Source organism: Amblyomma mixtum, chromosome 5 (genome assembly GCF_055824585.1).
Source record: "Amblyomma mixtum isolate Tamu chromosome 5, ASM5582458v1, whole genome shotgun sequence".
NCBI classification, from domain to species: domain Eukaryota; kingdom Metazoa; phylum Arthropoda; class Arachnida; order Ixodida; family Ixodidae; genus Amblyomma; species Amblyomma mixtum.
Genome location: NC_143016.1, coordinates 1,862,903 through 1,877,964, shown reverse-complemented (window position 1 = coordinate 1,877,964; position 15,062 = coordinate 1,862,903). Strand labels below are relative to the sequence as shown.

The 15,062-nt window shown below is 47.9% G+C and overlaps 1 protein-coding gene across 2 annotated transcripts in view; it reads left to right on the top strand.

Annotated features, from left to right (window-relative positions):
• LOC149341119 (uncharacterized) overlaps window positions 1–13,226 on the top strand; it is a 28,900-nt gene extending 15,674 nt beyond the window's left edge. For both annotated transcript variants that reach the window (XM_089541937.1, XM_089541938.1), the window contains exon 2: window positions 12,478–13,226. In XM_089541937.1, the coding sequence (XP_089398063.1) occupies window positions 12,558–12,917 (360 nt within the window). In that variant the 5' untranslated portion in view covers window positions 12,478–12,557 and the 3' untranslated portion in view covers window positions 12,918–13,226. The remainder of the gene's footprint in view (window positions 1–12,477) is intronic.
• Window positions 13,227–15,062: the final 1,836 nt, after the last annotated feature.

Genomic DNA, 15,062 nt, shown 5'->3' with positions numbered 1-15,062 from the left:
CCCAAACTTAATCCTGTTAGAGAAGTTTGGTTTAGTTTATGGGTTTTAACGTCGTAAAGTGAGTCAGGCTATGAGGGACGCCGTAGGGTAGGGTTCCGGATAATTTCGGCCATCTAGAGTTCTTTAACTTACACTGACGTCGCACAGAACACGGATCACCATCAATTCGCCTCCATCGAAATGCCGCCGCCGCGGCCGGGATCGAAACCGCGTCATTTGGCTTAGCAGCCGAGCACCATAACCACTGAGTCACCGCAGCGGCTGGACTTTCAAGTGCTTGCGTATTTTCAACAGAGCATCACAAATGCTGCATTTTTCTATCGCTGATTTTTAAGGGCCGTTTAGTCTACACGCAGCACAAGCCGCATCCGGGTATTTCGAGCAAGGACGACAGTAAAGTACTGGCTAGACAGGGGTAAGTACCTCCAATACCGAGGTCCGCTCAGCCGCAGAAAAGAAAGTTACATGCATAAATGTTGCCGCTCATATGATTGTAGAACCTAAACACCAAACCGAAACTTTCAGCGCGTGCGCTCCTCCGCTCCGAAGTTTCGGTTTGGCCAAAATTTCCTAGGCTGTAGTGCCTACTAGAAGCATGTTTGGAAAAGCTAAAACCGGATATGGATATTGTTAATAGTGAGCTACCAATGTGCAAATAAATGAGGCGTGAAAGTGATACTAAAAAAAGTTAAACATATTGTTGCGGGAAAGAATATATTTACAGATATTTACAAATAGACAAGAAAAGCTGCGAGCGGCACCGAGAACACAGTCCGAACTTCGTTGTCGTCTTCTACTCTTCCCACTCGTGCCATCGCTGTTTGTCGTCGTCGTCTACTCGCTTCAGGACCCCCGGCTGCTGAAACGCCGTCTCGGCGTTAGGGCGGCGGCGTATGAGCGTCGTGATAAGGTTTCAGGCGACAGACGTGGACGATGTCGGTGGTGGCGCCAGAGGACGATGGCGAGGTTTCAAGGGGAGCAATTTCATAGTTCACGTCGGTAACACGGCGTACGACACGGTAAGGGCCACGGTAGTGCGAAAGGAGCTTCTCGGAGAGACCGACGCTGCGAGAGGGCGTCCAGAGAAGGACGAGTGATCCTGGGGTAAATTCGACGGCCTAGTGACGGCGGTCGTAGGCTGACTTCTGGGAAACTTGAGAGGCTTGAAGCCTACTACGTGCTATTTGGCGCGCCAGCGTGGCCTGGGAGATGGCGTCCCGAGCGTAAGCAGTGGTGGGGGCTGAAGAAGGCGGCAAGAGTGTGTCCAAAGGCAAGGTGGGATGCCTACCAAACAAAAGGTAGAAAGGAGAATAGCCTGTTCTGTCATGAAGGGAAGAGTTATATGCAAATGTCACATAAGGCAAGGCTGCGTCCCAATCTCGGTGGTCTGGCGATACGTACATGGCTAACATGTCGGTGAGCGTGCGGTTGAACCTTTCCGTAAGCCCATTGGTTTGTGGGTGGTAAGCTGTCGCGAGCTGGTGCTGCGTGTCACACGAACGAAGAATGTCGTGAACTACTCTGGATAGAAAATAACGACCGCGGTCGGTGAGCAGTTGACGAGGGGCGCCGTGGTGAAGGATGACGTCTTGCAGAAGAAAATCGGCAACATCGGTAGCGCAGCTCGGCAAAGCACGCGTGATGGCGTACCGAGTCGTATAATCAGTTGCGACAGCGATCCACTTGTTGCCGGAGAGGGACGTCGGAAAAGGGCCAAGAAGGTCGAGGCCAACACGGTGAAAAGGTTCCGGAGGGATGTCGATGGGTTGCAGAAGACCGGCAGGCAAAGTGGAGGGCCTTTTCCAACGTTGACACAGGTCGCAAGCGGCCACGTAACGTTTGACGGAGCGATAGAGACCAGGCCAAAAGAAGCGATGCCGCACCCGAGCGTACGTGCGGGACACGCCAAGGTGACCGGCTGTCGGCAGATCGTGCAGTTCTTCAAGGACAGAAGAGCGTAGACGTTGGGGTATCACGAGCAGGAGCGGAGGACCATCGGAGCGTAGGTTTCGGCGATACAAAATGCCGTTCTGGAGCACATAAAGGTTCAGAGACGGAGATCGGTTTGCAGAACGGATGCCATCAAAGATAGGACGTAAAGATGAGTCGTGGCGCTGTTCGTTGGCAATATCGGCAAGATCGGAGATAGCGAAGAGGCAGGGCAGGGTCTCAGCGTCCTCTAGGTCAGGTGGTTCTACAGGGTATCGGGATAAACAGTCAGCGTCCTGGTGATGGCGCCCTGACTTGTACACGACGGAGTATGAGTATTCTTGGAGGCGCAATGCCCAGCGACCAAGGCGACCGGTGGGATCTTTTAGTGAAGACAGCCAACAGAGAGCGTGGTGATCAGTGACAACAGCGAATGAACGGCCGAACAGGTAGGGTCTGAATTTAGCCACTCACGCTCAGTAATGGTGTAATTTTGCTCTGCGGCTGAAAGTAGGCGGCTGGCATAAGCGATGACTCGATCCTGACCCTGTTGACGTTGGGCTAGGACGGCGCCGATGCCATATCCGGAGGCGTCCGTGCGAACCTCTGTGGGAGGCGACGGGTCAAAATGTGCTAAGATGGGCGGAGTGGTCAGCAAATGAACGAGGGTTGAAAATGAGTTCTCTTGAGCAGGGCCCCAAGTAAAGGGGGTGTCGTTCTTCAGAAGATCGGTGAGGGGACGAGCGATGCCGGCGAAATCTTTGATAAAACGGCGAAAATACGAGCACAAGCCGACAAAGCTGCGCACGTCTTTCGACGACCTTGGAAGAGGGAAGTCCTTCACAGCTTGAATTTTGATGGGATCTGGGCGTACACCAGAAGCGTCAACGAGGTGTCCGAGAATAGTGAGTTGGCGACGACCGAACTTGCATTTCGATGAGTTCAGCTGAAGTCCGGCGTTACGAAATACTGTCAGAATATTGGAGAGGCGCTCGAGGTGCGTGGCAAAAGTAGGCGAGAAAACCACAACATCGTCTAGGTAACAGAGGCAAGTGGACCATTTAAAGCCACGAAGAAGGGAGTCCATCATTCGTTCGAAGGTAGCCGGGGCGTTACAGAGGCCGAACGGCATGACTTTAAACTGGTATAAGCCATCAGGCGTCACGAAGGCGGTCTTCTCGCGGTCCTTTTCATCAACGGCAATTTGCCAGTACCCCGATCGAAGATCAATTGAAGAGAAATATTTGGCGCCGTGGAGGCATTCTAATGCATCATCGATCCTTGGGAGTGGATATTCGTCTTTTTTTTTGTGATGCGGTTGAGGTGCCGATAATCAACGCAGAAGCGCCAGCTGCCGTCCTTCTTTTTCACCAGGACGACTGGTGAAGCCCAAGGACTTGACGAGGGCTCGATGATGTCTTTTGCGAGCATCTTGTCCACCTCTTGATTTATGACGGTGCGTTCGGCGCTGGACACTCGGTACGGACGTCTGCGGAGAGGAGCGGAATCACCGGTGTTTATGTGATGCGTCACCACAGAGGTCCGAGCCAAAACACGGCTATCAAAGTTGAAGATGTCGCGGAAAGATGATAAGAGGCATCTAAGGTCGCGAGCTTGCAGCGGCGGTAGGTCAGAAGCGATCATGTCGGCGTAGTCGTCCGTTGGGTTCACTGTTGATGGGGCCGCAGGCAGCCGGCATTGCTGAGTGGAAGGTAAGCAGCTGTCCACCACTGATATCACACATTCGGCAGCAGGGCACAGCGTGGCGAGTGAGATGCCTTGCGGGAGCGGTTGGATGGATGAACCAAAGTTCAGGACCGGAAGGTACGCTCGGTTGGCCGACATTGTAAATACAGTGTGTGGAAGCGCAATGCTGCGCGTCAGGGCGACGTCAAGTTCCGGAGTGACTACGTAGTTACCATCAGGTACAGGGGGAACAGATGAGAAAGAAATGTAAGTTGCGGCTTGAGGCGGTAGACGGACAAAGTCGACAGCACAAAGACAGTGTATAACTGGGGACGGCGACTCAGCAGAAAGAGGAAGGTCAAGCTGAACAACATTAGTGGCGCAGTCAATGAGGGCTGAATGCTCAGACAGGAAGTCGAGGCCAAGAATGACTTCATGAGGGCACTGGTCCAGAACAGAGAACAGAACGAATGTATGGCGGCCGGATATGGTCACACGGGCTGTGCATAGTCCAACAACATGAGGCGTTCCGCCGTCGGCAACGCGGAGAACGGCTTTGGGTGCAGGGGTCAGTACTTTTCGGAGGCGGCGTCGTAGGGCTGAACTCATGACGGATACGTGCGCGCCTGTATCGATCAGGGCTCGCACAGGCACTCCATCGACATGAATGGCGAGCAAATTATGGTGTGCGCGAAGGGCTAATCGAGGATTTTGGGACTGGGGCTGTACTGCAGCATCACCTCCAGACACTGCAGCGTCTAGTTTTCCGCTTGCGAGCGTCCGTAGGGGCCAGGAGAGGAGCGACGGCGTTGGGGCGAACGGGACTGTCGACGCAGGGGGGACGGGGAGCGGCTGGAGCGGGGAATTTGGCCGTCGACTGGAGCACTGTGCTGGGCTGGAGGGGGCGTGTAGTGGCTGGGCTGTTCGTCGTCACGGCGAGAGCTGAGAGGACGGTATGTGCTGTGACGGGACCAATAATTTCGACAGTGGCGGGAGATGTGGCCAGTGCGGTGGCAATTGAAACAAATGGGCCTGTCGTCGGTTGTCCGCCAATCGTTAGGGTTTCGGCGACGTGGAGAGGAGTACGAAGGTCGTCCAGGAGCAATCGCAGTGATTTCGGGTGGTGGTGAAGACCGTACAGGGCTGACGGGCTGGAAACCAAGGTTTGCAATTGCTCTTGGCGGACGACAGCTTGTACCAGAGAGATGGTAGGCAAGCGGTTGTCGCCATCATGTAGATGCAGGGCGGCAGGGGACATAGCTTCGAGCTCGCGTCGGATGATGCGGGTCACATTTTCTGGGGGTGCTGGAGTTTCCCGGTGTCGCAGGTCTTCACATGAAGAAGTCGCAGCCGTGTTGGGGAGGCGTGTGTACGGCTGGCTAATACGCCTGCTTTTGGCTTCCTCGAAGCGTCGACATTCCTTAATAATTCCGTCGATTGTAGTGCAGTTCTTGTATACAAGCAAGTTGAAGGCATCGTCGGCGATTCCCTTCAACACGTGGCTGACTTTGTCAGACTCGGGCATGGTGGCGTCAACTTTGTGACAGAGGGCCAGCACATCTTGAATGTACGACACATAGGACTCCGTAGATGTTTGAGCTCGGGAGGCGAGGTCCTTCTTAGCGGCAAGCGTTCGGCCGAGCGGCCGTCCAAACAATTCGCGGAGTTTCTCTTTGCACACGTCCCAGCTGGTCAAATGGTCTTCGTGCGTCTCATACCAGACCCGGGCGGTGTCTTTTAGATAGAATATTACATTTGCGAGCATGAGGGTCGGATCCCAGCGGTTGTAGGTACTCACTCGCTCGTACATGCTGATCCAGTCGTCGACGTCAGTGTTGTCGGTACCAGAAAATGTCCCAGGGTCACGAGGGGGAGAAAGAACGAGTGATGTCATGGCCGGGGCTGAGGTTTGCTGGGCGGCGTCTTGGCTCATGATGAGTGAAGGCAACTGGCGGCCGCTGCGGAGCTCCGTCGTCGGTAGACGTAGGGGAAATCCGCACCTCCACCAAATATGTTGCGGGAAAGAATATATTTACAGATATTTACAAATAGACAAGAACAGCTGCGAGCGGCACCGAGAACACAGTCCGAACTTCGTTGTCGTCTTCTACTCTTCCCACTCGTGCCATCGCTGTTTGTCGTCGTCGTCTACTCGCTTCAATATTTTAGCTATATATATTCCTAGCAACCACGTCATAACAGCTTTCTGATGTCCGTCACTGATGAAAATAATGTACAGAAAAAAAAAACGGTTTGAACCCGAAAGGCTAACTTTTTAAAATTAACAACAACTTTCAGTGATACACCGAGTATGTAACAGAAAGCCACACACGTGGGCTGCGGTTCTTGGTTATAATTTATTTTTAATGCAACTCGGTACAGCACTGAATGATGATTTCAGTGCTCCGGAGACGAAAAGAAAGAAAAGTTGCTGTGTTCTTTTTTTTCCATGGCACCGTATGCTTTGACAACACACAATCTTAATATTTACAAATGAGGAAGAATAAAATCATTTCAGTGCAGAAACTCTTTAAGTTTAACGATGGCACCATCTGCTAGTGTTTCGACGAGCTCATCTGCTGCGGTTCCAGTCGGCACTTTTCACTATGCTACCCGTCGTTGCAGGCAGGCTATAAAACTGGGCCAGCAGTTCAAAGAATAGAACAGCACCCACTTTTTCCTGCTGAATATGCTGTCGCTCACAACGCGATGGATCTGATCTCGCGTTCCCAGCTGTCAGACCTGCGCACTGCACAAGGTTTCTTGATCGTTCCCGATACGGTCAGTCTTTCGCGAATCAAGTGGCGCTATCTGGCGGCGACAGGAGTAAACAGCGCGACGGTTCACGGCCAGTAGGCAGGTCAAGGCGGAGCTTCGGGTGCCATTCTTGGCACGATACCCAACGCGCCTTTGGGAGTGAATAGAAGGCGCTACAAACATCCGAACGCGAAAATCCCCGATGCGCACGTCAGCTTTCAGCGGATGAGTTACAGGCGCCCCCTTACCGGTTCCGCCAAAGCGGGGAATCCCGACGCCATTCACTGAATCTCCCGAAACAAGCTTGAGTGATGTGATGGAGATTACCGCTAACTTTAGTGTGCCGGCATTTCCGGATCATTTGCGAAAAGGAACGCACTAAATATAGGCCAATTAATTCTTATTAATTCTGCTGTGACCGTTATAAAACGAAACCTATAGCCTTGCGTCAGCATCTTTTTGCCTCTCGACATGAAAGTGATTGATAGATGATCTTTGTCGTAAAAATACAGATGAGAGAAGCCAGCTAATTCCATAACATGTCATTAACTGAACGCATTTTAATGTCTCAGTACAAACCGGAGACTTGCACGGAACACGAAGAAGCATATGAAGATTGATCTCTGAGGCTTCTGATCTTGATCTCTGGGGCGGCTGTACGTACAGCCGATACATACCCAACAATTCTGGAGAAAAGCATTTTTGAACAGGAAAGAGTTTATGAACGCAAATTTTTCACATCTTGTAAGAATTCACTACAGCAATCAACATATTCGCAGATCTCCCATCGACAGGCTTGCATTTTTTTTTTTTTTGCTGTTAACGTTTTTGCGATCGCGAAAAGCCTGCCCCTTTGGCTTTCCATAGTAGTTTTAACTGCCCCATGCGAGCGATGGCAAAACTTTAAAAGAAAGATTTTGCTGCACATCGGAAGACTAAACCATCAACTTCAATGTTTCCATAACTGTACCGCACAATTTTTTACAATATTCAAAAATTTTATCCGAAATGGTGGACATATGAAGTTTACCGGATAAGTATGGTCCGGAACCAATTTATTGCAGCACTACAACGTGACCTACTTCCTGGCAGGGATACCAACGGACGGAGCTTGCATGTTCCCTCATGTCTGCCTGCGTAACGGGCGAATGGCTTGCATTTTGGTGCCGAAACAACTATTTTCCCGCACACCCTAATTCCCTAAACTCTTGCGGCCAGCTGGAGAAGAGAAAAAATACAGGAAAACAACAACACTATTCAATTGTAGTCAAGGAGCAACTTGTAAAAGAGTAAACTAATACAGCTCGATCAGTATGTTTCTTATTTGCGGCTTTCAGCACTTGATCTGCAGTCAGCCAAGTACGTAAATATTTAATCCCACTATTCATGTATTTGGATTCCTTTGTTGCCTTTCACAAGATGAGAATGCCGAAGGACACGAAGAATTGCAAATGAGGGTCATTAGTGGGCGCAGACAGAAAGAAAAGAATACACGCATACAATAGGACGTCAACATGCACACAAAATCTGGACGGTGTTTTCCCTGACTTGACGGAGCAACAGCAGAAAGTAACAGTCGTTCCTTAAATACACGATGTGCCCCTAACATGAGGGTGATTAAGGTTAAATATCATCGCAAAACTGACAACTTTTTTTATTCGACGGGTGGGGCCATTGGGAAGCGGGGATGGAGTAGGTAAAGGTAAAGGAAGGAGTGTAGTTCAGTTTCACGAAGAAACCCGTGAAGCTGATATGTATCCTCAAGAGAGCACTAAGGTGCATGAAGAAATATTAGAGCCACTTTTTTTTTTTGCTTACCAGGGCCGGCAAGGTGTGCGGCATCTCACGTTAATGTACAAAAAGTACATTAGGCTGATGGGCAGACAGGCACATCGGCGGTCACGAAAGGATAAGCATAAGCCGAAGTCTATTTGGTCACTATAATGATCATGAGAGCCGGTAACTTTTCACTGTTCTCAGTACTAATAGCCGTCACAAGAATGCAGCTGAGATATTACTGAAGCAGCGGACAGCAATAAAAACTGAAGCTACGCCAAAACTGTGCAGTGTTTTTAGATAGAAAATGCGATCTTCTTGCTAGGCCGTAGAGCACATATACGGTGAAGTTTGAGTTTAATAGCTGGAAAACAAATTTTCGCTTTTATTGCTGTTTGCATGGAAACTTATTTGTGTCATTAAATGAAAAGCAGTTCACAGCTGAGATGTTTTTAGCTTGGAGACGGTCTGTGCCCAGTCACTCCTCGCTCTTCTGATCTTTGTTTTATCACACAACTCAATAATCTGCATAGTCTTTCTTTTTGCTCTGCGATTCGCATACCTGATGTCTGCACGGCTGTCGTCACTGCTCATACTCATCAAGGTCCGTTTAATATAAGCTCTACCACTGTGACGTCATTAGTGGCCTTGATCAAACTGCCTGCACTGCTTTGCGTGCATGCGTTACGCTTCGGAATCCTTTGGACAGCATCCAAAGCCATCAGACATGCAACTATCAGGCGTTCGCGTGACTTCGGAAAGTCTGTCGCGAAGCATCATGGTTTCCGCCAGCGTTACTTGGAAAGATGCTTCATGCGATCAGCATTGTATAGTTGTAGTTAATGGCAACATAATAAATCAGGAGAAACGAGCACAGTTCAACCGGCTAAATGCGTACGCTTGCTTTTAGTCTATGCCTTGTCTTAAGGAAGAAAGAAAGCATTGCCGTTTCGTCCGCAGGAAAAAAGCTGGCGAAGGTAAGCTTGCATGCGCTTAGTATACAACATAACACAGCCTAACGTACTCAGGTAACATCTAAACGTTAAAATAGCGTTATTTCTTCGTTTGAGTCAAACGTCAATACACCGTTTTTAAAGTCATTTTTGTCGAACTGTGCTGAAATGTTACAAATTACCGTTAGTGTAGTGTTTTTCTAACAATAATTAAACATTCATATAACAAAAAAGCAACTTTAAAATACCGTTAAAATAATAACCTTGAAGGACGAGACAAAGCAGTCGTGATATTACGCACATACACACTAACAGCCTTCATAAACTCTGCGTAAAGAATGCTGCAAGTGCGAACACAGAGCAGTATAAAACTGCACAACAGTGTGGCATGGCACATTCATGCACTCACTTGGTCTTTATTGTTACCCCGAGTTGATGTATATATACCACCCATAAGCAGTGCCCCCAAAAGCGTTAGTGGTCAATTGCTAACAACCGAAGTTTCCTAAATTACCTTTGGTAGTACGTACATAATTAATAGCTGGCAAAAACCAAGAGGTTAACTTACAGTGCTCTGTTAGTTAAAGTTTGTCATTACTTCCTGAAATATGTAAAAAAATCCTTCGAACAGTGCTTAAATTAGTGCCTGAAGTAAGTTTGCATTAGTCAGGAACATTGTATTAACTTTACAGCAACAGTATGCTGACGTTATAAGTTCGTTTTCAGCAAACATCACTAGAACATGCTTGCAGTGCTAATAAAGAGTTTTCCCCACCTTCTATAACAGCCGATCATTATAGCTGGTGCCACTAAGAATTCCACAAGCTTCTTGTGCTACGTATTTGCATGTTACACCTGTGCTTGTTTTTAATGCTGACCAGTTCTATATAGAACAATAAATAAATGTTTCGAAGATAAAAATGCATTACGTGCCATGTTTCAATGTTTTAGTAATGTTTAATTATTACTAACATTAGTATTTTTTCATATCCGAAACATTGTACAAAAGTTCTGAGCACTACAAAAACGTAATAATGAAATTTTAACGTCAGGTTAATGTTATTACAAAACACATACCGTTATTTTAACATTGGTAGCAAATATCCAGGTAAAATGTTTTGTACTACCTGGGTAGATTCAGCAGTACCAAACTTACATGAATTTTGGACGCATGTGTAACGCAAAAATTCTTTGTACAAGTATATTATGCATCCCGATAACTACGTTACATTTGTTATTCGTTTCGTCCTACAGTTGTTTCTCATCTTTATTAAATGCAGGTTACCATTCGTCCCTTTCTTTCCTGTAGCACATCGTTTCCAGTAGAGGCGCGTGTGTAACAGTTTACTTATTGTATACGACTGTGCAGAAAGTAAATGTTTCGTGAACAGCCACTTAAATAAATGTTAAGAATAACTTACGTACGGCAAGATTCATCTTCAAGCAGTCTGTTCTGAATCTTGTTGAATGTAGACTGCTCTGAGAGAGATCAACTTACCTTCATTGTCTAGATACCAATAACTTTGATAGGAACATCACAATCTTGATAAGCAGTTTGATCGCATGTATGTTCTGCAAGTAAGCTCATTTGAAGCTGGAAAACACGCTTCTGCATGTTCCGGTTAGGCGCGTTTAATCAGAATCATAAATGTCCTTGCCTAAAACATGTGACGCCTGAGGGTTCTTGCTAGTTTGCATACAATGGTCAGCTGCTTGATACAATACTTAGCACTCTTCGCTAGCCTTTCATTAAGATGCGTAAAAGCCGTTTGGTTCTTGGATCTGAACTTCTGCTCTCACATATCACTTGCAAACTTGATAACTCCACAGTTATCGTCTCTGAGCGAAGCTTTCATGCCCGCTGCTGTGAAATAGCACGTGAAATAACACAAGGAACGTTTCAGCTTTCTGTGTTCCGCTTCTTGTGACAACGGCGTAAGGGAAGTGGTTACTTTCCGTTGCTCTGTAGTCGTACAATATATCTCAAAACAAAATTCACCACCCCCCATGCTCAGCTGAGAGTAATTTCTTTATTGACACCAACGTTCGGCGGGCAGCTAAGAAACCTAAGCGTTAAGGGAGGGTCTTATCCACAAGGTGGAACACCAACAAAAAAAAAAAAACCACTAAGGGCGACCGAAGGACGAAACCATTCATTCCGACCTCAACCTTGAAAGCGCCACACTCCGAGACGTTAGAACAATAAAAGAAACAAGAAGAAAAGACGGCCACAAAGAATCCCGCGGGCGCGGATAGCATCAACTGTGACGTATGACATGACATCACCGCGTCTCAATTGTGATGTGGCGCAGAGTTCCGGATGTTGTTTGCTCTTTTGAAGAATGCAGATCGATTTGTGCCGGACTAACCCTGGCGCCATTATGGCATTATCCTTCCAGGAATCTCACTCCTTGCACCGTGTAATTCACGCCCGCCCAGCAATACCGGAACAACCCGTACCGAGTGGTGCCATGCGCGAACGCGTCCAGCCCGAGCTGGCGCCGTTCTTGCCTCTGCACAGGCTCAATGCCTAAGCGACACAGGAAGTCTGTGTTTGTACCGTCGACATCCTTCTTGCACGGAATTTGTCATCATTTTGAGGCTTTAACGCTACATGTGAAGTTTGTTTTTATGGCATGTGAAGAAGTTTTTAGCTCAGTAATTGCGGACATCTAAAAATTCAGAATTGCGTGACTTCTAATCACCTCTTTTAAACTAAGTGCTTTTCGGAAGACGTTGTTTCTTATTTGGGCTATTTCCTTATGACATAATATGAGGCTACCGGCATACTGTAGGTGGTCGTGGAGGCTATTCTCATGTAGTAACCTGAGCAGGCTACACCTCTTACTGTTTCTGTTATTAGTTTCGGTTGGGGTTACAAGGGTGTTTTTTTTTTTAGAAAACACAATAGTTCGTCTTTATTTATCAAGTGACGTATATAAGTACCCGAGGCGTGCTTCAGACGAATGCAGGAATTAATAGAAGCATAATAACAACATCTAAAAAAAACAGTCTTGTGTCAAGGGAATGCCCGATGCGTTCGTGTACCGAAAGCTCCTCCGTAAGCTTCTATAGCAGCGAATCGCAGCTACTACAACCTAAAACCCTCACTGTCAGTGCTGCCACCAGTGACGTTTTTTTTTTTTCATTTTTAAGCTTTGCGATTCTGTGAGTAATGTGATGCGTTGTTTTCATTGGGGTTTTTATTTTCAAGTGAGGCGAGTCGTGCTTTTTGGACAACCACAATAAAGATATATAACGGGACTGGAACAATCCTGCCTGTCCTCTGATCGCCGAAGTAGCGCAGAAAGTCTCGCTGAATGATATGCGCTCACTCACACAGCACTTTTTATCTTTTTTTTTTCTCTCGTTACAGGATGACGAACGGCTAGCAGGAACCGATTCCTCCAAGAACGCGAGGACGCCATGACGACAAGGCAGGCTCAGCCGTAACGTATGAGCGAAATCATGGCCGGGACTCAGGTGATAGTGGCACCGGCTTCGGCACAGACCCAGAAACAAGGGCACAACAAGAACACCACTGAGATCAGCCCCGCCAAGGCGCCACCCACATCGAAGCAGCAGGACCAGCAGCATCAGCCACGGCAAGATGAGAAGAAAGTCGAGCAGCAGAGACGGGATGGCGATGACAGCCATCTCGAAGCCGCAGCGACGCGCTACAATCCGGGCTACTCGAGCTTCGTCGACGAATCCGACATGGTCGTGCTGAGGCTACTCGAGCTTGTCCACAGCTTGCTGCTGTTCGGCATGAAGCTCCTCAAGAGCCACGGACGATACGCCTACTCCGCCTCGTAACGAGTGCAAGGCACAAGCAGCTGTCTCCAGCAGAAAGCCGCGTAGGAACAGTCACTTTGGCGGGACGTCCTTCAACAGAGATGCCCTCCGACCTGCTTTCTGTGAACATGTCGTTCAGCTCTTGGGACACACTGCGTGAACTGTGCGTGAATGCGATGTTGTCATCGGCACTTCGCTTTGTAAACGTGCTTGAACCTTTCCAAGGACAAGTGGGTCCTTTAGTCGCGCTTAACTCGGACATTTCGAAACTCGAACGATTAACAGCATCGGTGGCCATAATAGGCGCTCCGTGACGGTGCTCTTATTTGATCCGGACGTGCTGTTTAATTCGTATTTATAATTTAGAAGATGCGGTGCTTTTCATCAGTGTTTGTGCCGGCCAGAGCAACGCACGCCTCTTGTACTTCAGTCAGGTCGTCGGCAGAACACGTGCTAGTGAGGATGTCAAGTGTGTGCCATCTCTTAGTCGTCTGAAACTTAAACCTTGTGCTTTCATGCTCGCTGCGGTCACAAGTTCGCGCGTTTCTTACGACGAAGCTTGAATGTGAAATGATTGTTTTCGCAGTTTTTAGGTTTCAGTCATCACATCTGAACAAGTAAAATGGCTCCTGTGTCTTTGCTTTAGTCATACATCAGTATTCTGCCTATATGAAAGCATCGGTAGCTAGCGCACAAAGGCGCAGGCTAAAGCAGAACGTTAACGACGTGGACGCTATTTATGTTTTGACTAAATTGCAAGGAAGCAGTTTCTGGAGACTTGGAAATGCCGCCGCTACTTCTACACACTTCGAGTTCGATATCCAGGAGTCGTGAGTAATAACGAGAGAGATAGAGAGAGAGAGACGAAAAGGAATGGGTGTCAGCACTGTGACACAGGTGTTTGTGAGGAAGAGAAATTAACAGCAACAAGAATGGTTTGTTTAGCCATGTGCCAAACAGACCCCAGATGAAAACGTAAGTGATTCACGAAAACGCCAATAGCGTACGCAAGAAAGATGCACACACATACACACACGAATATTTACATACACCTACATTCTGCTACAAAGAGACATAGAGAGAGTATAGCCCGAGCTGCACCACTCGACCGAATGGAGCAAGCGTCGTTCTTACGCCCCACGTGGGGTCACGTAACTCCTCTTGCTGTGGGAGGCGAGGCTGTTCAATGGAAATGCTGTGTCTTAGAAGGCACAGGCTACGTTATATTTATTTTTCCTTGTCACCGAGCTCTTGCGTTGCACGTTTTGACTGCGTGTCGTCGCGGTAACAGAAGAAAGTTCTTTACGCATCTGCCATTGTGATTTATTAGCGCTTCAATGCCAGACGTACGCGACGCAGCTCAGCGCAATCTCTTGTTTCGATCCGAAAAATCGCGAACTACCGCAATCACGGGTATTTACGCTGAGAATGGGCAGAAATGGAAGTTGACACTGTGGTGCATATATAAAAATTTCAGGGAGCAAGATTACGCTCATAGAGTTGTCGCTAAACAGCCAAGTAGCAGCAAACGCCAAAGGAGCTGGCTCAGACACACCTACACAGTATTGAAAGATTGCTCTGTTTCGTTGAGGACATGGTATCGTTCCCACTGACCTACTCGCCTACATTAAAACAATCGTTTAAAGTGAGCAGTTCAACGGCTCCACATCCACTGGCAAACACCGAAAGCAACGAGCCCGCATTTGATTTGTACTGCATCGAAAGCTCCGCACCTACCGCGTTGAAATTCTTTACACTGGGATTTATTGAACGGGTGATCGCTCGCCTCTCACTGTTGTCGTAGCAGCTTCAGCCCTGTCCAAAATGGCGGCAACACATGTGCTGAATGCCGGCTGTGGATATTAGGCGATGAACCGTATTAGCGGCCGATAAAACTCACCGAGTTATATCGCAACGACTCGTTCACTCAGTGAGGTGCTCTGGTGGCTAAAAATTGCAGTTGTGGAATCGGATCTAGTACAAGCAGAACCACGAAGCCATAAAAGAGAAAACTAAACGGTTTGGGACGCATTCAAAAGCAAGAGAAAGTCACATGTGATCCTCCTTCCAGCGTCACACGGGCGCTGCCGAGAGGTGTCGCCACGGTATGTCCTCGTGCCCACAGAGAAGACTGTAAGTTCCGGAATACGTATTCTTTTTTTTTTT